At 38.6% G+C, this 21,778-nt stretch overlaps 1 protein-coding gene across 1 annotated transcript; it reads left to right on the top strand.

The window, feature by feature from the left end:
* The first annotated feature begins 4,000 nt into the window (after window positions 1-4,000).
* On the top strand, window positions 4,001-15,737 carry slc26a2 (solute carrier family 26 member 2). Its single transcript, XM_084719826.1, has 5 exons — window positions 4,001-4,107; window positions 9,010-9,635; window positions 9,762-10,052; window positions 11,700-12,148; window positions 14,307-15,737. The coding sequence occupies exons 2-5, from the start codon at window positions 9,024-9,026 to the stop codon at window positions 15,130-15,132; spliced, it is 2,178 nt and encodes a 725-aa protein (XP_084575952.1). The 5' UTR covers window positions 4,001-4,107; window positions 9,010-9,023; the 3' UTR covers window positions 15,133-15,737.
* Window positions 15,738-21,778: the final 6,041 nt, after the last annotated feature.

The following is a 21,778-nucleotide window of genomic DNA, read 5'->3' as shown; positions in this document are numbered from 1 at the left end:
AACTGCATTAAAAACCCACATCATTGTATAAACCAGTGTTTCTTAACCCTGGTCCTCAGAGCTCACTGCCCTGCATGTTTTAGATGTTTCCCTGCTCCAACACACCTAATTCAAATGATCAGGGCCCAGTTTCCCAGAGCCTTCATAGCACTACATGTGTCACAAGTTTTATTTTAAGGTCTCCTGGGCTGTTTCCCAGAGTTGGTAAACAGCCTGTAAGCTTAAGGGAGACCTTAAGATACAACTTACGACGCATGTAGTGCTATGAAGGCTCTGGGAAACAGGGCCCAGGTTGTTATTAGGCTTCTGCAGAAGCTTGATGACGAGCTGATCATGTGAATCAAGTGTGTTTGAACAGAGAAACATCTAAAACATGCAGGGCAGTGGGCCCTGAGGACCAAGGTTGAGAAACACTGGTATAAAGGATACTACAAGGATACTGCCTTAGTTTGTTTGTTTATTTCAGCAAGACAATGCCAAGACACATTGTGTACATGTTCCAATAGCATGTCTTCATAGTAAAAAAGTTCAGATACTAGACTGGCCTGCCTGCAGTCCAGACCTGTCTCCCATTGAAAATGTGTGGTGCATTATGAAGCACAAAATACAACAACAGAGACTGTTGAGCAGCTGAAGTCGTATATCAAGCAAGAATGAGAAAGAATTTCACTTTCAAACTTCAACAATTAATGTCCTCAGTTCTGGAATGCTGACTGAGTACTGTTAAAATAAAAAAGGTGATGAATCACACTGGCAAACATGGCCTCATCAAAGCTTTTTTGTGATATGCTGCAGGCACCAAACTTAGAAGGATAGCAGATTTACAAAGAATAATAGCTCTTCAGTTTGAATATTAAATATATTGTCTTTATACAGTATTTGATTGGAAATAGATTGAAAAGTTTTCTGATATTACCATATTTTGATTTTATTTACATTTTACTCGATGTCTCAACTTCTTTGGAATGCGGGTTTCTTTTGGGGGCGTTAAGTTACCAATTACAAGAAACATGAGTGTTGTAATTCAACCTTGCTGCTCATGACAAAAAGGACCACAGCATGACTGTGAGGGTAACCCAGACTCAGCAACACTCCCTTTTTGACACTCTCTCAGTATTGCTGGGACGTCATAACAGATACATAGTATTACTCTCATTTATGCCTCCTATTGCTCATATTGTATCATATATCAACACCCCTCTGGTGATGAATCACAGACATCAGGCACCCTCACACCCTGTCTCAATAATCTGAGACGGAGAATAACAATCAGTAACAGGTGATAACAAAATAAACCTTTTCAGAACTATAGCTGCTTTCACTTATATGGAGTCAATCAATGAGGTTCGGTTCAAAGCAAAAAGAGCACTCACAATCAGTGGCTACCCCAACTCCAACATGAGTGATTGGCTTATTAGACTTAGGGAAAAGGCGGCAAAGACACACACCCCTGTTTACATCAGTGGACCTGAGGTGGAGCAGGAGGACAGTTTTCAGTTCCTGGGAATCAACATCACAGAGAACCCGTCATGAATATTACACATCATCACTATGGTAAAGAAGACTCAGAAATGTCTGCATTTCTTAAGATGTGTGATTTCAACCAAAATGGACGGGACCATAACACATAGAAAAGATGATTCCTTGGTGTATCCAACAGCGCATATAATGAATGACAGACATAACAAGATGGAAACAAGATTAAAAGACATAAGACAAAAAGACATAACATGACAAAAAAAAGAGGTAATAAAATAAAAATGACAAACTAAAATGACAAAAGATGTAGCAAGATAGAAAAGACATAAGAGATGTATACCAAATTAAAACAATATAAAAGATGTAACAAGAAGAAAAAGGATATAAAAGATGTCATCAGACAAAAATGACAAAAAATGTAACAAGATGAAAAAAGACAAAAATATAACATTACAAGACAAAAAACAAAAGATGTAATGATAAAAAAGATGTAAAAAGACAAAAAAGATGTAAAAAGACAAAAAAAATACATAAAAGAAGCAACAAGCCAAAAAAAATGACAAGACAAAAAGATGTAATAAGACAAAACAACATAAAAGACATTAGATGAGTTTTGAGACTACTTGAGTAAGTTCTGCCTGTTTATCGTGCTGTTGCCTGGCAAGAGATACAGAAGTATCCACAGCCACACCACCAGACTCACTCTGACAGTGAGACTGCTTTATTTATCCAATAAAGCAATACTCCTAAATGAAATATTAAATCAATTTACCGTATATAGAATTTGCCCTAACGTTTTTTTTTTTTTGGGGGGGGGGGTTGTGAATAGCAGAAACAGGATTACAGCTTGCACAATAATGTGTTGTTAAATGATGAATTACATATATATGAGGAATAATTATGAGAAATCTACCCTGTACTACTTCCAGGTGTTGGTTTAAAAGGCTTTAGAGGTTTTCAAGAATGTTTGTGAAGAGACTGTGCGTGTGTGTTTGTGTGTGTGTGTGTGTGTGTGTGTGTGTGTGTGTGTGTTTCTGCCAAGCTTGTGGCAGCAAGTTACAGTATAAAGATTCTCATATTTCTGAAGTAAACCTCATTGTTCTGCAAGGAATAATGTATAGTGAACAGGTCATTATGGTGAAATAAACTCTGACTAAAGGGGGTTATTTCACTATTATGACCCATTCACTGTACATAATCCTGCTTGTTACCCAGCTGCTTTCGATAAATAAATAATAAATAAATAAATAAATGAATAAATAATTTTAATTTTTTAATAAATAAAATATTAACTTAAAAAAGATTTTATTGCTCCTCCAGAGTCTATGATCAGAACTGTGTCCACAGCAACAGTCTATTTTTCATAGGAACAGTCTGCTATTCAGAACATTAGAATGCGGTAATTCATCAGTCAGAATTGAGTGTTTAACAAAACTGTGTAATAATGTGAAATAAGCCCCCACATGTCCATTATGTTGCTTACTGCACGGTTACTTACACACAAAAATCAATCATTTGACTCACAATATTAATTTAAAAATGTTATTGCTCCTTCAGAATCTATAATCAGAACTGTGTCCATAGCAACAGTCTATTCTTTACAGCACCAGTCTGTTATACAGAAATAACTTACTTTAGAATGCTGTCACTGAACAAAGTTGTGTGATAATTTACTATAACAACCGTGTGTGTGAATCCAAAAAAAAGTAACTTCTTTTGCTATAAACTGCATTTTATCACTATTTTCCTTAATGTATACATTGTTTTATTTATTTATTGACCGTTTATTGTTATTATTGTTGACATTATATCTTAAATATCGTTGCAATATGTTTTGTAAATTCGCTGATAAAGGTTAAAAAACAGATCCTGCATAATATCTGGGAAATACAGTCCTTTTCAACACTCAACATAAATTACAATTAACCATGCTAATGTGAAGGTGATTGTTATTTTTCAGCTCTAGCGTGAATGATATGTGCTAACATCTTAGTTTTACATACTGTATAAAGTCGTGAAAAGACTTGGAGTAGATTAACTATTAAATTATGCAGTATGAAGCAAACTTCCGGTTGTGACTTCCAGTATGGAGTAGAGATATGGCGGCGACCTTGTCCGCCATCTTCCGTGCAGACGGCTACTCTTGGAGGAGAAAAAGTCAAAATTGTGAGACAAAAAGTCAGAATTATGGGATAAAAAAGTCGAAATTCGGACAAAAAAGTCAAAATTGTGGGATAAAAAAAAAAAATCAAAATTATGAGATAAAAAGTCATAATTATGAGATAAAATGTAGAAATTATGAGATAAAAAGTCATAATCTGGACTTGTTCATCCCATAATTAAGATTTACCATGACGATATGTTTTGTTTCAGTGGCGGAAATGGGTTTCCATACTCTTTGAAGTAACGTGAATGTATTTTTATTCGGTGATGTCTTGCTCGCCCACAGTGTAATTATCTTTCCACACAGAACATCTTTGTTCCAGCAGGTCCTGTGACGCCATGATACGCTACATCATACGTCATCACGCACGGAGCAGTGTAAAATGAATTTGAGGCGGAATGACAGTCGACTGACTGAACACAGCCGAAGATTAACTTCGTAAACCGCGACTGACTCGAGCTCAGGTCAGTTATTGCATACATTAACAACAGCCGGGACTTTTATCCTGTTAGAGAGCACACATTGTCACGGTCATTTACTTTAGTGAGCTGAAAGTTTATACCGGTGTCCACGTTGACAGCTTGTTTACAATGGAGCCCATTCACAGCTCCGGTAATGCAACTCCTGGACTGATGGAACGGACAGGTTAGGTAGTTTGACTGAACTTTTCTTAAGTATTTCAGCGGGATTTTCACTAACTATATTAAATATTACCACTTAGTAACATCAGACTTAAGCCCTGATAGACAAACTGACAGTCTAAATGTGAATGTTACTCCTCCCAGCAACAGTCAACACATAAATAGCCTGTAGGTATGACCATTAATCTCATTACCACCACTACACACGAGATCTGTGTGGAAACAAAACAAGTTAACGTTACTGTAATCCTATTAACGTTACATTTTGAGAACGCTTTAAACGCCATTAGTCACACTAGGGTTCCTGTGAGCACAGGTTGGAAATCTACAGGGTTAAAGGCATCTAGGAAATATGATCGATTGAGTTGAAAGGTGACAGTTTTGCATCAGACTTTCTACGTTACATAACCAGTCCTTTGTCCAGCATTTCACTTACTTTCAGTTCAGTTTTGACACGTGGTTAGCAATTCTTCCACAAGGTCATAAGTCATTAGTAATGATACTTATATAATAATGTGAATAATAATAATAATTAATTATATACACACATATATATATGTATGTTCAGCAAAAAAGCCCTGGAATTGGTATGGGCAGACAATTTCAGGATCTTAATGAGTAATAGGCATAAAATGTTTTGGATTCAATCCAGTAGTCAGCAGCTGTGAAGCAGGCTGCAGTGGTTGCAGTGTAATCAGTGTAAGCTATATCCACTAAAAGTGCTTGTTTTTGTTGCCACTGACAGTCCCAGATTGTTATTCTAAGTCTGTGAGAACATTATGGAAAGGATCCCTACAGAGATGGATCCTTCCCTCACCAACAGGGGACTGAAGCACTTATATATCACTCTGTTCAAAGAAACCAGGATCTTTTGACAGAAACAGGAATTTTACTTCACAGAACACAGGAGTTGCTCCCTCTATCAGTTAGTTTGCTGATGTTATTGTGAGACTTTTAACGTGTGTTCCAGGTCAAGGCTGTTGAGAGGGAATAACATATAACATTATGTTGGTTGTCTTTGTCATTTTCCTTAGATTCTCTATTACTTTGTCCTTCATTCTGTAGATATGATTGCCACTAAGGGCCTATTCTCACTAAAAACAAAAGCTGCATTGTTTGAATAAAGGGAAGTGTCTTATCTGTACTATGATGTAACATCAACATCAGCAAAATGCCTGAAATATGCAGTCTGGTCCACACCCACTGACCTGACATTTAATAGTGCTTCTCCTCCTCACCCTCCACATCACTCCACACTGCTTCTGAAGTGTCATGTGTGGTTGCTATCATACTAAGTTGTTAGCATGTTAAAGGGATAGTTCAGGGGTGTTTTTTTGCAGTGGTGTTGTATGAAGTACTTATCCAAAGTCAGTGTATTAGCTACAGTAGATGACAGTCAACACGCCTCCAGTTTGGAGAAGCAGCAGGAGTACCAGTGTAGCAAGTTAAGCAATATACTGTGGACAGGGTCAGCAGCAACAAAACATTTTTCAGCCACCTAAATCAATATCAGTTTAAAGGAGAACATGCATGTATACATGTCTTTCTAAAGTATATACAGTCTACAGGATGTATGTTTGCTCCGGTGCTGTGTTGCTTGATGCGCAGCAGCCCACTGTCCCTCTCTGTCTCTCCTCATCCACTCCTCATCTGTACATTAGGGCTCAAATAAATACGTGCAGCCAGGTCTCATCCATGTTGTAGAAGTCAAAAATATTCAGCCACTGAATACTGAAGTTGTTTTGGATAAGACAAATCTGTGTTTCTGTGCTCCAAAACAACTCCTTCTGCTCCTGATCGCTCTCACTCACATCTTCTCTGTTGTCTTCCTGCAACATGTGAGATCCTGTGAGACTTAAACGAGATTTGGTTATACACAGCCCGGAATAAGTGAAAGTAGGGCTGGGCAGTATGACAAAATTTTCATACCACGTTTTTTTTAAAAATCATATCGGTTTCACGGTATTTGACGGTATTTTTTTTTTTTCATGCAGCAGTGTTCTTACCCATATTTTCTTCTACTGAGAACAGAATTACTGCAGTTGATTGTCTTTAAATAGCCCATTTTACTGTCATAAGGATTGTATCATGTTTTTTTCATGTCCAGACACAGCAAAGCATGACCCCTTCAAAGTATGGTTACCATCACATGGACAACTAGACAATTAAACGTCCCCACCCACGCTAGTCGGCACCAGAAATACTAGTTGTTTAAAATATTTAAAAAATGAAATATGTGTCAATATTGAAACTTCATGCATGACGCCAGTGATCTGTTGCCGCACGGCAGTAGTCGGGGCTGCGGCTCTGTCAGACAGCAGCCCCTCTCACCCAGTGCGTATGAACTGATCGCCATGGTAACACCGGATGTTTACATCAGCGAAGTCGGACAGATGAATGTAGACTGTGACAGAATAAGCTGATATATATTCACTCGACTGGAGAAACGTGACCACATTAAGCACAGACACAGACATAAACCTGCAGGCGGAGATGATGCTGCTGCTGCTACTACTAGCTGCTAATGTTAGCCACACTGTGTGTCAGGCTGGCAGCTAACATTAGCCACACTGTGTGTAAGGCTGGCAGCTAACGTTAGCCACACTGTGTGTCAGGCTGGCAGCTAACGTTAGCCACACTGTGTGTCAGGCTGGCAGTTAATGTTAGCCACACTGTGTGTCAGGCTGGCAGCTAACGTTTAGCTCTGGGTACTTTACCTGCAGACACTGTGACCCTCTTCAGTCTGAAAAGGTGAAGCCTAAGCGTGTAAGGTTTGTATTGCACAGCGCGAAGTAGTGCGCATTTCAGCGGCATTTCAAGTACGATTTGGCGATTGTAGACTGTGATTAACGTCTTCAAATGGCTCTTAATACACAGTATTTTTTCGGACAGTGTTTAACATTATAAATTAATAAATTCTGCCTTGTGTTTTCTTAGTGACTAGTCTAAATTAAATTTTGCATCTAATCAACAGAGAAATTAGTTGCCAGGAACATCCCTAGCACACACGCTCAAGCCAGCACGCCTGTAGTGTTGGTGTGCAGCAGTGAAATGGGTCCCCGCTGAAACACTTAGCCGCCGCGCACGTTCCGGACGTTGTTTGGGCTATTCACCAGTATGGCGGTATATGAAAAATTCATATCATAACGAAAAAAAATACCGGTTTTCAGTACGAACCGGTATACCGCCCAGCCCTAAGTGAAAGTTAAGAGAAATGCTTTCCATGCTGTTGTCAGAGATTTACACTGTCAGTGTGAGCCAGCCAGCGGCGAAAACAAGCACTTATAGTGGATAAAGTTCGACGGAGTGCATTTGTCTCCAAGTATCAAATTGTAGCTTGTTTCTTGGCTGCATTGGTCTCCCTCAATACTGGACCAACTTCACAACCCCATCAATTACATACACCTATACACGTTGGGAAATCAAGCCAAAGCTGAAAAATACAGAAGTTCTCCTTTAGTGACTTTTCACTGCAGCCTGGTGGTTCCACTCCTGCCTGCGGCTCTGTACTACTTGTTGTTTTCCCGTGCTGTCACCCCTTTTCCTTTCAAATAATTTTCAACTGTCCTATAGATCCTATAGATAAAAAAAGAATATTTTCACCCTTTTTACCCTTTTTGGTTACATAGGCTTTTCTGACTGGAAACTGAAGCTGTTATATTGTGCTCTCCAAGCCCCCAGACTCCTTTGGAAAAAAAAACTTATTTTACCTTGTAGTCTGGTGGCTTTGAAGAGAACATAGATGGATGTAACAGCTGCAGTTTCCTGTTGGAAAAGGCTGTCTGGCAGCAAGATAACATGGTGAAAATATTCTAAATATAGTGTACATGTAAACTGATACTGATTTTCTTTTTTTAGGTAGGCTTTTTCATGGTGGCTAAAACGCTGCCTTTGTCCACAGCAGTACATTCCTAAGCTTCCATGCTGGTATTCCTGTCTGTTTCTATAAACTGGGTGTGTACTGTCCACCATCTACTGTAGGTAGGTTGTGCATAATATGTCACAAAAGTTATATTATATTTTGGTTATTATGACAGAGCATAATGATATGATATGATTTACAGTTAGTGGGAATTATAATATTTGCATCACAATTTTCAATTTCATTAAAAAAAAAATCCTGATGTGACATTTGTTGAGGTCTGTACACAGAAATGAGGGCATCTCTGCAGTACTTCACTGTAATGCTGATTTGTTTTTGGGTTTCTTTTTGTTTTTTTTACCTTTATCAAAAATTGCAGCTTCTATTTTAATACCGCACTTTGCAATTTCAATCAATTAGGCATTAATTATACTAATATCTGCTAATACCAAAACCATAACACATTAACAATTGCTGTCTTGCTTCTGTGTGTCTTTTCTGTGTTGTGAGGCTGAAATATCTCTAAACTAAGGACATGATATGTTAGCCAACTTTGACCCCCTTGTGCAGTTGCAGACTGTCTCATTACATTATGGTGGGTTCATAGTCCAGCACAAGTTCTGTCTGTATATCTAACTTCTGGGAAACAAAAAATATCTATTGAGAACTGTTCAATTAATTATTTTTTGCACTTGGTCCTGGCACCCAATACCCAACTCCATAATGTACACTAAAGTTGATACTGATTTATTTTTAGATGGCTAAAACATTCATGAGTTGGCATATACATGTTTTTTGTTCAAGTCATTTTCCTGTTGCAATTAGTTGCTAAACTAACTTTTCTTTTCTTCTAATCACTACAGATAAGGGCTCGATCATGACTCACAGTAATGACAACTGCTGTCCTATAGCAGAAAATGGAGACGAGAGCTTCCAGCAGCAGCCTCTCATTCTGGAGCGAGTGGAAAAAGAAACCAAAAACTGTAAATCTGTTGTGTCACATTGTCTCAAGAAACACTGCTCCTGCACCCCACAGAAAGCTAAATCCAAAATACTGGGCTTTGCCCCCATTCTGACATGGCTGCCACGCTACCAGCTCAGGGAATGGCTGCTGGGCGATGTCATGTCCGGACTCATTGTTGGAATCCTATTGGTTCCCCAATCCATAGCCTACTCCTTACTGGCCAGTCAGGAGCCCATATATGGTCTCTATACGTCATTCTTCTCCTCCATCATCTATGCCATATTAGGCACTTCCAGACACATCTCGGTGGGGATTTTTGGGGTGCTTTGCCTGCTGGTGGGTCAGGTTGTGGATAGAGAGCTAGCTTTGGCAGGATACCTCACAGAAAGCAGTGGCATCAGTAGCAACAATAGTGATGCCCTGCTGGCTGGCCAGGGGAATAACAGTTTTGGGGTGGAGTGTGACAGAAGCTGCTATGCCATCACAGTGGGAGCTACAGTTACTTTTACTGCTGGAGTTTACCAGGTAAGTGAGAAGACACAAATGATCAAATTTTAGTGCAAGCAAATGATTCTGTTCCTCTCCATGCAGGCAAACTAGTGGGGTTCATTTGAATATCAAAACTGCCTGATGCTTATCTCTTTCTCTCAGGTACTAATGGGCCTCTTCCAGGTAGGCTTTGTCTCGGTCTATCTCTCTGACTCCCTCCTCAGCGGCTTCGCTACAGGAGCCTCCCTGACCATCCTCACTTCACAGTTCAAGTACCTCCTGGGCCTGAAGATCCCCAGGCCACAGGGCTGGTTCACTTTGTTTAAGACTTGGTACAGTGTGTTTGCAAACCTGGGAAACACAAATATTTGTGACCTGGTGACCAGTTTGGTGTGTTTGCTGATACTGATACCCACCAAGGAGCTCAATGATCGCTTCAAAGCCAAGCTAAAGGTAAACAGATAAGTTTTGCATGTTAAAAGCTTTTACATTCACAGGGAAGAAAATCAATTGTCATTTAGTTGCATCCTGGCCACAGAGTTTTTAGTATTGTACATTCTGAGGATGGGTCATGATTTCCAAGTATTTGAATAGTCATTAAATTCAGTAAAAAAAATAAATTTATAAAAAAAAATCAAATAATTCATGCAACTATTTTTTGTCTTCTAAAATCTGTTTTCTCTTGTTTGTTTCCCTTATTTTAGTGGCGCCTGGAAATCATTCAATACTACCAGATGTTGTGTTATTACAGGCCCTGGTTATATCACTGATGGGGCATTGCAGACCCTGATGTATTGTATTTCAGAGTGACAGGCTTATTTCCTTTATGATAAATTAAGTTACTCGGTGCATTAACATCTGTGGACCTACCCCACTGCCCAGCAGGCAACGCTTACAGTTACACAACACTGTAAATGAATTCCTGCCGTTTGACCATTTCTTTTCCGTGCTATATTGCCATCAGGGCATGTCTGTCAAGTAAATTTATATACACCAGCAACATATACACCAGTGAGGAAAAAGCAGCTCTCGTTATTTTGCTTCAAATGAGGCTGAATGCTCACATATTTTGTCTTGACTGTTTCTCAGTATTACAACATTAGTCCACACATGCTAACATCAAGTTCAGCAGGTTACAGGCTACAAAATAAACACTAGAACAACACAAAACATGGCCAAACTTAAATCTTCCAAGTTTGAAGTCAGGTCAGAGACAGCTGGTATTGATGTATTCTTGACCTGAACCTGACCTGTACCCATGTATTGATTTTTTTCAAACACACTTAAGTCATGAAAAAAAAAGAAAAAACACAGCATTGCGGTTGCACACCACTCCCTGTGGTTGGCTTGTCAATAGCGTGGTATTTCACAATTGCAGTTATTATGACAACCCTACTCACTGATCAAATTGTAATAAAAGATTCCGTTTCCATTCATCTTATGGTCACAAATACAATGTATATATATATATATATATATAAATATTTGAAAAGTATTTTCAGTTTTTTTAAATGTCTTCGAGACATGTTTTAGATATGTTAGCAAGATGGTGCTGGTGGCTGGGGATGTGAAATAAATCGTTTTTTAAGTAGTGCCAGCAACAAGTCAAGTGTTCTATTCTACCAAAGTGGAGAGTGCGATTGAGATAACATTATATAAAATACTTGAGGATATCTTTACATGTGCCTTGAGGTAGTTCAGCCTCAGGTACATCAGCCTGCTCACCAGCTATAATTAGAGGTTAATGCCAACATTTGTATGCTAAATATAGTAGTACTGTGTAATGGTCAAAGATCAGTTAAAAATAAACAGCCAAAGCAGAGCTGAGAGTTGACTTGAGACTGGCAAATGACAGTTGAGGCATACTTGTGCAGCTACAACTGACAAGGTCAGACAAAGCTGTGGGATGTTAAGCTAAAAGTCAAGCCAAGTCTGAGCCCAGGATGCCCTAAAAAGAACACAGGATGAAATTTTACGTGTTACATGTTTTATGTGTGTTTCCTCACTGGTGGTGACAAATTTAGGAAAATATCTAGTGGCTCTAAATTTGACTTCATCCAAGTATTGTGTGTTATGTCTTTTGTTCTTTTCCTTACCCAGGCTCCAATTCCCTTTGAGCTCTTTGTGGTGATAATTGCAACACTGGCTTCTCACTTCGGCCACTTCAACACTGAGTACAGGTCGGACGTGGCTGGTGACATCCCCACAGGCTTCCTGCCTCCCCAGCTGCCCATGTGGTCACTGATTCCCAATGTGGCCGTTGATGCTTTCTCCATTGCCATCGTGGGATTCGCCATCACTGTCTCACTGTCAGAGATGTTTGCCAAGAAGCACGGCTACACAGTGGACGCTAACCAGGAGATGTACGCCATCGGCTTCTGCAACATCCTGCCATCATTCTTCCGCTGCTTTACCACCAGCGCTGCGCTGACCAAGACCCTTGTCAAGGAGTCCACAGGGTGCCAGACTCAGGTGTCTGGGCTGGTCAGTGCTCTGGTCCTGCTGCTGGTCCTGCTTGTCATTGCACCACTCTTCTATTCTCTTCAAAAGTAAGCACACCAAAATCTTAATTAGTAATCAATTTAATGATTCCTCTTGTGAGTTAATCATTTCAGTCTTACTGCTGAGATGATGGCCTGCTCAGGGTCAAACAGAATGATGAACTAAAGTCAGCCTCTTGATAGTGTTATTTATAAATTGCTAAAATGTTCACTTGTAACTGTTACAGTTGAAATCATCATAAGACATGAAACCTATATTATCACTCCCATTTTGTGATTGTATAAGAAAAAGCAGATAAGCCACACATTCAGGAGATCCTCATATAGGAAATACAGAGTAACTGGCAACAAGGAATCCTAGAATATCTTGGACCTCCAAGCTGTAAACCTTTCCTAACAATAGTACGTATGTCTGCAAAAGCTGATCAGGGCAGTCATGCCTGCTTGACTCACCACAGTAATTTCACTCTTAAAACAGTCAGGCTGTTCTTAGTGGCCAAAGTAGGATTCTCACACCAGATGCAGTATTTATCTCTAATCTGTAAAATACATGTTGAGGAGAATCCTTATTATAGAGTGTACATTGCCAGCCACATAGAATTGAGAGTCATGCACATTTTGGTTCTGGGCAAACATATTAAGTTCAATTTTTATACCCAGGTCAATACATTTTTCAAACTTGAATTAAAGCCTTATGCCTCTGCCAGACAGTTAAGTAGCAATATAAATCCATGCCTGTCCAGTCCTACATGTGGTGAAGACAAGAATAATTATTAATATAACCTAAGACAGACAGACCCCAAAGCACCCTAGCCAAAGCAAGCTAGCTAGCTTGCTTCTCCCTCTTAAACAAGCTTGTGTTGCAAGACTCAACTCATAACTGTGCAGGAGAACGAAGACATTTTCAAAAGTCACCATGTGGTCAGCTCTTCAGTAGCTTCTGACTGAATCGCTGTGGTTTGAAGTTCAGTTTCTCTCCAATGTTCCTGTTTGTACTTCCTGGTATGTGGCCCTCCACGGCCAATCAGCACCAGCAATGAGAATGGCAGGGAGGGGGGGGGGGGGTATTGGAAAAAATGCTAAGAAATTAAGACTTCAGTTCATTCATTAAATTGAGATTTTTTTGTTTAATAATGCCAATATGATAATACAAATATGCTAAAAAAGTCTTTAAGGTGATATTCCAAATGTGTTTTTGAATAACACTCCATACAAAACACTCGAGGCACTTTAGTAATCAAATTTCTCAAGTTACTCAAAGAATCATTTCAGCCCTACTGTCATTTGTCTGACTTTGCTGATATAAACACCAACAGGGCGTATGCACTTACAACGTACAGCGAGAGGGGCTGCCTTCTGATGGGGCTGCAGCCCCAACTAATAAAGCCTGATCCATTTCAGGGTTTTCCTTTTAGTATATCTGAGTGCCTCCAGTTCTTATCTTGTTCACCATGAAAACTGGCTGCAAGGATAATCTTAAACAAATACAGATAACCTATAGTCACAGTTCAGGGTAAATGCTGACGCTCTACAGAAGCTGATTTCAGTGAAGATACAAATTATTACGGACTGAGGAGGACAAAAGAGCAGAAATATGAATCAATACAAAATGAGTTAATTGCCAACTAGAGAAATGAACAACACTTTGCATCTGTTGGGAGATGCTTTGAGTCTTGTGTGAGCCTTGACCACACTCTGTTAATTGTGACTGCAGCTCATAGTATTGATTTGTTTCAATGCTGTTGTTTTATCTTCACACACACCTATAGACAGATACACTCACTGCTTCACTGATCATATGAAATGTCTTCATCAGTGGTGTCACACATATTCTGAGCCCAGATTGTTTTGTTTCTTATCTGTTATCCTCCCCTCTTTCTGTATTTGTATAACCTTTTGTTCTCTCAAGCTGATTTTATTCATTTCTCTCAATATCTTGACCTTTGTTCCTTAGAAAAATCTAAGATGAAAAACAGTTTGAATGACAAAAGATTACACTGGCCATTTAAAACCTGTAAAGGGACACTTCACACCAAATTAAAAATACTAATTGAGTTAATATTTTATACAGTAAATGTAAAGACTTGTCATGTTTTCTTAAAGATAAAAAAAAGCTTTCATTCTTTGGAGAACTAATTGTTTTCTTCCATCAGTGCCACCAAGAAACATCCTAACCTTCACCTTTTCCTGTTGTCCCTTTGCCCAGATGTGTATTAGCCGTCATCATTGTGGTTAACCTCCGTGGAGCTTTACGAAAGTTCACAGACATTCCCGGTATGTGGCGTGCAAACCGTGTTGATGCCTCCATCTGGGTGATTACCATGGCAACCTCAGCACTGGTCAACACAGAGCTGGGTCTTCTCGTGGGGGTTTTGGTGTCTGCCTTCTGCGTCCTGGGCCGGACACAGAAAGCCCAGGTCCTGGAGCTCGGCCGGGCTACAACCAGGGAGCATTATGAGGACCTGTTGTCATACTGTGGCCTGCGAACACATCCTGGAGTGGCTGTTTTCAGATATGAGGCTCCAGTCTACTATGCCAACCAAAGCTTGTTCAAAAAGTCTCTCTATAAGTGCGTTGGGCTTGATCCTGTGGAAGAGAAAAGCCGCCGTATTAAGTTCAGGAAGAGGAACAAACAGCAGGGAGAGGTCACAGGAGTCCCAAATATGAAGTCAGGGGAGATGAAGCCTACAGGTCAAGATGTGGAGGTTGAAACTGGTGTGACTGTAACCTTGATGAAATCCTGCCGTAGCTTACACAGCTTGGTGCTTGACTGCAGTGCCATCTTGTTTCTGGATACAGCTGGAGTAAATGCTCTGAAAGAGGTCCGCAAAGATTACGGAGAACTGGGGATCAAGGTTGTTCTAGCCCAGTGTAGTGCCTCAGTACTGGACGATCTAGAAAGAGGGGGATACTACTCTGAAAAAAAAGGTGATGGAGGAGAGAACAAAATCATATTCTTCACAATTGCAGATGCTGTCCACTCTGTCCAGAGCCCCTCAGTTCCTAACGGAGATTGTGACAGCAAATGCTAAAAAGATAATCTGTCCAAATATCTATGTTTACATGAATACAGTTTACATCTCACAAAAGAAATGTCCATTGTTACCAATGTGCCTTGTAATGCCACAGTGAATGCTGTAGCCAAATAGCTTTTTCAGAACTTTGAGGCTTCATCAGCATGTATCCATTGTTTTCAAAGCTTTCAAAGATTTATACATAAACTCATCAAAAAAAAGTTTGGAAATTTGGTCAATCAAAGTCTGTTAATTTCCCCTTTCCAATTTGTAAGGATCCTGCATTAGTGGGATGAGCAGCACAGCTGATTATGTGGGTGGGTCCCAACCGAAATGTGCCAAATTTCCTGCCAATTTCAAATAGTATTCTCCTGCTGGTACTCTATAGTTTTGACCTGTGTTGGGGGATCAGCTGATTGAACTCTATCAGTAAAAAGGAACAAACAAGACTTATTGGTAATTTTTTGCTTTATTCGTGGTCATCCCACGGGTGGTGGTCAGCTGGTGACCAGCATGAGGAGCCAGGCTGTTGTGGCTGTGTGGTTCCTCCACCCTCTACTGACGCTCCCGACTGTTTGTTCAATGAATAAAGTGTAAAATTACCAATATGTCTTTTTCTTTTCCCTGTTCTTTTCCCTGATGGAAAGTTCGATCAGTCAATCCCCCAGAGTAGAGTAAATACAAACAGGAGAATACACTGTTTGACATTTGCAGGGGAATTTGACACATTTCACTTGAGACCCACCCACATAATCAGCTGTGTTGCTCATCCTACAAATGCAGGATCCTTACAAATGGAACATCATTGTAAAGGGAACTGAACAGACTTTCCAGTGATATAAGATACAATGCTAATAATACAGTGAGACGAGAGATATGATTGACCAAACACAAGTATCCAAACTTGTTTTGACAAGTTTATATGTGCGGTTTGAATACCATGGTAACAAACAAAGCTTTGAAGCATTCAACACAGCCCTGGATTGCTGAAGTCCTTCCTTAATGTAACTATCCTGCATCTATCCTTCATAATTTAATACTTTTTGACTGTTAAAATGTTGAAAGCTTGTTTTAGGTCTTTTGATAGAAAATGAAAAGTAAAAAGTATTAAGAGAAAAAGCGAAGTGAATCATCATAAACAACATTTACATCTGGTATAGAGGTACAAACACAGCGTAGTTCCTTTTTTTTTTTCAACTGTACTGTATGACACAGCTGGGTATCATTTAAGAAATTATGACCCCTTAAAGTGATACCACTACCAATAAAGTACTTCATTTGATACCTTTTCTACTTCATTCGGTGCCCCCCATGTGAATAACAGGTGGTAGTATGCAAATCACACATCACAGTAAATGAATAAGGCTTATGGTGATTGGCTGTGAGGTTATTTCATTTGATTTGTTAAAGGTATCGCATACCGACACAACCCTACACTGTACATTCTTAAAAAGATGGTGGCACATTTTTTGATTCCCCTTCCCCTTTAATATCCCTATAATAGTGAAAATGCAGAATTAATTCAATTAAATATAATTCTGCCATGTAGCCTTTGTTCATAAATTGCAGTCCTGAAAAATTTGGTGAATTGAAAGGTTAATACTAATTTTAAGTGGAAGCCCAGAATCTATGAAGTGTCAGTTTAGTTTGTGGCTTCACAAATAATAACATGAAAGGTCTTCCTCTTAAATGTGTGGTAAATTTTCTACAACAGAAATCACTGAATCCTGCATGCTCTTCTTAAAATTTGAATTTTCTAAGACATCAGCATACTGTGCCTGAACATGAATGCACTGTAACTGATAGTAGCCCATAATGCCTCTGTAATAACAGTGGCAATCAGGGGAACAGTTGGTCCTATCTACAAAGCCATAAAGCAGTAAGTGAACACTGATGGTTAAATGGATGTGAGCTAATAATGGCTAGCCATGTTTCGATTAAGCAGACAATCAACAGTAGGATTTGTTTACTCCCCATTTTACAGCCTTAATGTATCTGCAGTGCCTTTGGTGATGCCTTTACTGTACAAATGTTCAGAATGTTTTCATGCTAGCCACTTTTTAACGTGACAACTGTACAATTTTAAGTATGTCTTGTTCTTTCAGAGAGCACCATTAGACCATTGATCCACAATCTTCTTGCTACTGAAACTGAAACTTCAAGTTTGGTCAGTTATTTCATTAAAACACAGGTCATGTTTTTAACGTGGAGGATCTCATTTTGAAACAAATCTGCTCAGGCTCTGGGTTTGAGGCTGTGGTGTATTTTCTTTACAGCCTGGCAGGCCTATAGTGGACGTGTCACTTTGATGAAGTACTTTATAAAGTTTGTCCTCAGTCTGTATTTGCTGAAGGCAACAACAGTACTGACGTAGATTTAACCTGTTACTATAGCTTGGTAAATACCCCAACAGAGTGATGAATGGGAGCAAAGTTCAAGCTAAAGAAAACTGTTTTCTGCAGTGAATGCCATGTGAGATTTACATCAAAACTTCCTCCTGGAGTTTGTTTCATTGAGTTTTATGTGGAATTGTGCCAGTCAAAGCTCAACAAACTAATTTCTTTGTGTGTAAGAGAGTGGCTCATTAAACTGCTTGCCAGCACAAGGACACACTTGCGCATACATGGTACATATTCCTGTAGTTTCACACCATTTCACTGACCTACAGGTTGTAGTACTGTCAAAAACTGAAGTAATACACCAGCAACATGGATGTAAACAGTGCAGCGTTCAGAATATTTTGAAGATTGACTTATGAATGATTTATGAAGAAGGAAACAAATCTGTGAGACTTTAAATATGCACACAATGGATTTTGTTAAGTAACACTGAATGATCATTAAATAGATTTGTTCTTTTACAAGAAACTCCACAGGGCACCTTTGAAATAATGGCCTAAATATTACAGCACAAAGACAGGATGTTCTTATCTTAAACAGTGTTTGTCTTTGCTGGAGGGTGTATGAGGTTTGGAAGGAGCAGTTGAAAGTCAGGTAGACTGTGTAGACCTAAAAAAAAAAACAGGAGGGTCTTTGGAAATTGTTTTTACTCCTCTGCAGAGCTCACATTGTCACCAGGGATTGAATCAGGTCATCTTAGTCAAGGGCAGAGCAGATTTATGACACATTCCTTCCCCACTTCTTCTTCCAAACTTCTATTAAAAATCAGGGATATTTAGATGTGGTCCCCTGACCGTGGACAGTCTGGCATGAAGTTCAATGTTCAGCTTTCTCTTTCACACAAAAACATAAAGGAAGAATGATACCTGCAGGAGGTGAACACAGTCAGTACTGGTATTCTGCAACCAAACCCACATTAAACTACCTAGTAACATTATTTATACAGCATTCATAAAATTGTTACAAAGTCCATATGAATTAAGTTCTTTCAGGAAGTAGTAACATGGTATACTACTGTATGAAATTATAACAAAATGATTACAGCCTTTTGCTTTATACTGTAGTTTTTGTTTTTTTTTTGCTTATTATGTTTTGTTGCTTTTTTTGTTTTTTATACCAATGTAACTATGCACAGACACAGCCTCCTCAAACGTTGACAGCAAGGGGTTGGGGTTACAGTAGATTTTATCTGCTTTTTATCTGAAACCTGTTTTTTTCAGGTTCAGTTCTATTTTTCTGTATGTCATCTTTTCGTCTACATGTTTGTGACACTGCGGCTGTGCAGTTTTTCCTCATACTAGACTTTAAATGTCACAGTATCAGGTAAAACCACAACAGCACCCTACAATACTGGTTCATGCATTCCAAGGTTCAGTCATCCCATCATGAAAAATAGCTTCAAACATAAGCAACAATACTTTTGTTTTTGCTCCCATTTTTCATGAGTTGATGTAAAAGATGTCAGACTTCTATATTTATTTCTCTCAAATTTCATTCACAAATTTGTTTAAAATCTGTGTTAATGAGCTCCTCTCCTTTGCCAAGATAATTCATCCAGCTGACAGGTGTGACATCCAGCGAGATGCTGATCAGAAAGCAGGATTACTGCACAGCTGTGTCTTGGATTGGTCACAATAAAAGGACACTAAAATGTGCAGCTTTATCTTGATAAAAGACTAATTAAGCACTGAACTATGACTATTTTCATTCATTTTATTTTTAGGTATACAGATAACATTTTTTTTTTGCCCTGCTCTGCCTCTGATTGGCTTACAGTGATATTCTTACCCCAACCCTAACCAATCACTCCTCATGCCTAAACCTGTTAAAATGTTTGCAAACAAAATTTGAGAGAAATAAGCCTTTTATGTGAACAGATAAAGTCTGAGATTTTTTACTTAAACTTGTGAAAAATGGGAGAGAAAAACAACAGCGATGTCTTGATATTATATTATATTGTAATATATTTAGGTGTATCAAAAATATATTCAAAATGTCAGTATAGTGTTTGTTTGTTGCTGTTCAAATACATTTCTTACATTCAGAATATGCTAAACATGTGTTTTAATATGTGCCTCAATATATATCAGATACATTATATGCCTAAATAGCAGACAGAATGTTTTGTTTGTTTTGTATGCTGTGTCCTGAGGGCTGTACTATGAAGGAAGCTCAACACAGCCAGACTTTCTTTGCATTAGCTGCTCAACAAAACCTAAACCTTGAGTCAGACATAACAGGTATCACCACAGTGGTTATCAACTTTATCTCTTAACTCAGGCTTTCTTTTTCACACACTCATATACTGTAAATAGGGGCGTCTGATGTGTCATTTCACTCTTCTTCTGCACAAACTGAAGTGATCACAACATGCCCACTTCAGTCAAGATGAACAAGTTGTTATAATGAAGAGCTGTGGAAAATATATTACAGCAAAAAACAACACTGTTTGCTGCAGATAAGGCAGGAAGAGAAGAATGCTGACAGAAAATTACTGATGGACTGAATGTGATCTTAATGCTGCCGTATATTTCTAAGATGGCAACTGCACATTAAACTTCAAACATGATGCTGTCGGTCTGACACTGTCCCATGATGACAGAGACATGCTCATCACTTAAGGTTTTCACCAAATCAATATAAAATGAATGTAACTGAAGACTGATTAATTGATAGACTAATCAATTATCAGAGTTCTGACCTGCAACATCAGCAATTCACAGTGGACTTTAAATAGTAAATAGTAATAGTATTTAAAATGATCTGTAATTGCATCGCCATTCTTTGAGTGTGTGGATGATACATTGTGTAAATTTAAAGTGTTAGTATGATCTGAAGCAAACACTGTTCTGTTGGGAAAAGAATTGGCTAAAGACCCTTTTTAAAGCCGATGAAACTCTGAACATAACCTGCTCCCGACCAGGTTATGAGTTCAGCATCAGTTACCATGGTGATCTAGCCAGGTTAAAAGAGAGCCACCTTTGTGACACTGAAAACCCTGGCTTTAGACTCAACATAGCTCGCTAACCCATTAATCTCACTTCATAGTACAGCCCTCAGGTGTTTGTGACTGAATAGCTATTGATTCTGTTGGTCAAGTAAACCCTGCAACTGTGAGTTTTACTGAATTTATGTTTGTAATTCATTATAATTTATTTTTAATAGTATTTGTATCTGTATCTGCGCCATTGCCAGCCCAAAGCACCTGGTCTATGCATGAATATCATTTTTGCAACTGTACAAATCTGAATTAGTTTAACTATCATCAACTGAATGCAGCTCTGTGTACTTACACAACACATCTGACAATCATAACCTGTTGTGCAGGAATGTTGTTGTGAATGGAATGTTTGGACCTCACACTTTCTATACAACTATTAAACTCCACCCTCTTAAATAACCGCCCTAACAACCAAGCTGAAAAGGCTCATTGAACTGGAGCTCAGGGAAACTGCCACAACCCATCCATCATGTCAGCATAAAGGCCAGGTTCATGTTTGTTTTTTATAAGATGAACTCAGGTCAGGACTCTGAGTGAAGACTCAGACCCTCTCAAATCATGGCACTGTTTCAGGTCATGGAGATGATTTATGTCACATTTAAGTAAAATGAAGGAGTAATCTTTGTTCTTCCACATCAATAATTGTATTTGGAACTTTTATCAGACCATAGTACATGTACAAAGATTGTTAATGTATAATTATCTCAATTTTGTTTGGTTATGGACTTACAGTCAAGTCAAAAAGATTATTTAAATGTTTTTTTTTTGGTTTTTTTTGTTTTTTTATGTGTTTTTCATTAAATTATAAACTTGAAATGTTGAGGGTTGTTTTGTACAAGAGTTTGCAATTAATTCTTAAGTGTTGGCCTTGAGACATGACAGAACTTGTTTTGGGTTTACAATGTAAAACATATTATTCTTATTTTTCATAGCTTCTTTTCCCCATATATTCTTGCTGATATAAAACAATAGCAGTCTATTTTTATAGCATCTTTTATAGAGTCCATATACAATCCATAATACAAAAAACATAAAAAAGGAATTATGGGCTTTGTTTTGCTGCAGGAGAAACACTGTAAAAACCCAAGAAGCCTATCAGTTCCTGAAGTTTATCATACAGTTCTCCTAAAATATAGACAAACTGTTGTATAGAAGTGTCAAGGATTAAGTTTTTGAAAATGTTCTTCTGTGCCTATGTCCAATTTCCTGATGTAAAAACATGTTATATAGTGTTTTAAATGAATAAATAGTACTTTATTTATGA

This window comes from Lutjanus erythropterus, chromosome 5, assembly GCF_056507025.1.
Source record: "Lutjanus erythropterus isolate fLutEry1 chromosome 5, fLutEry1.hap2, whole genome shotgun sequence".
NCBI lineage: Eukaryota > Metazoa > Chordata > Actinopteri > Lutjaniformes > Lutjanidae > Lutjanus > Lutjanus erythropterus.
This window is presented reverse-complemented; position numbering and strand designations above follow the sequence as displayed.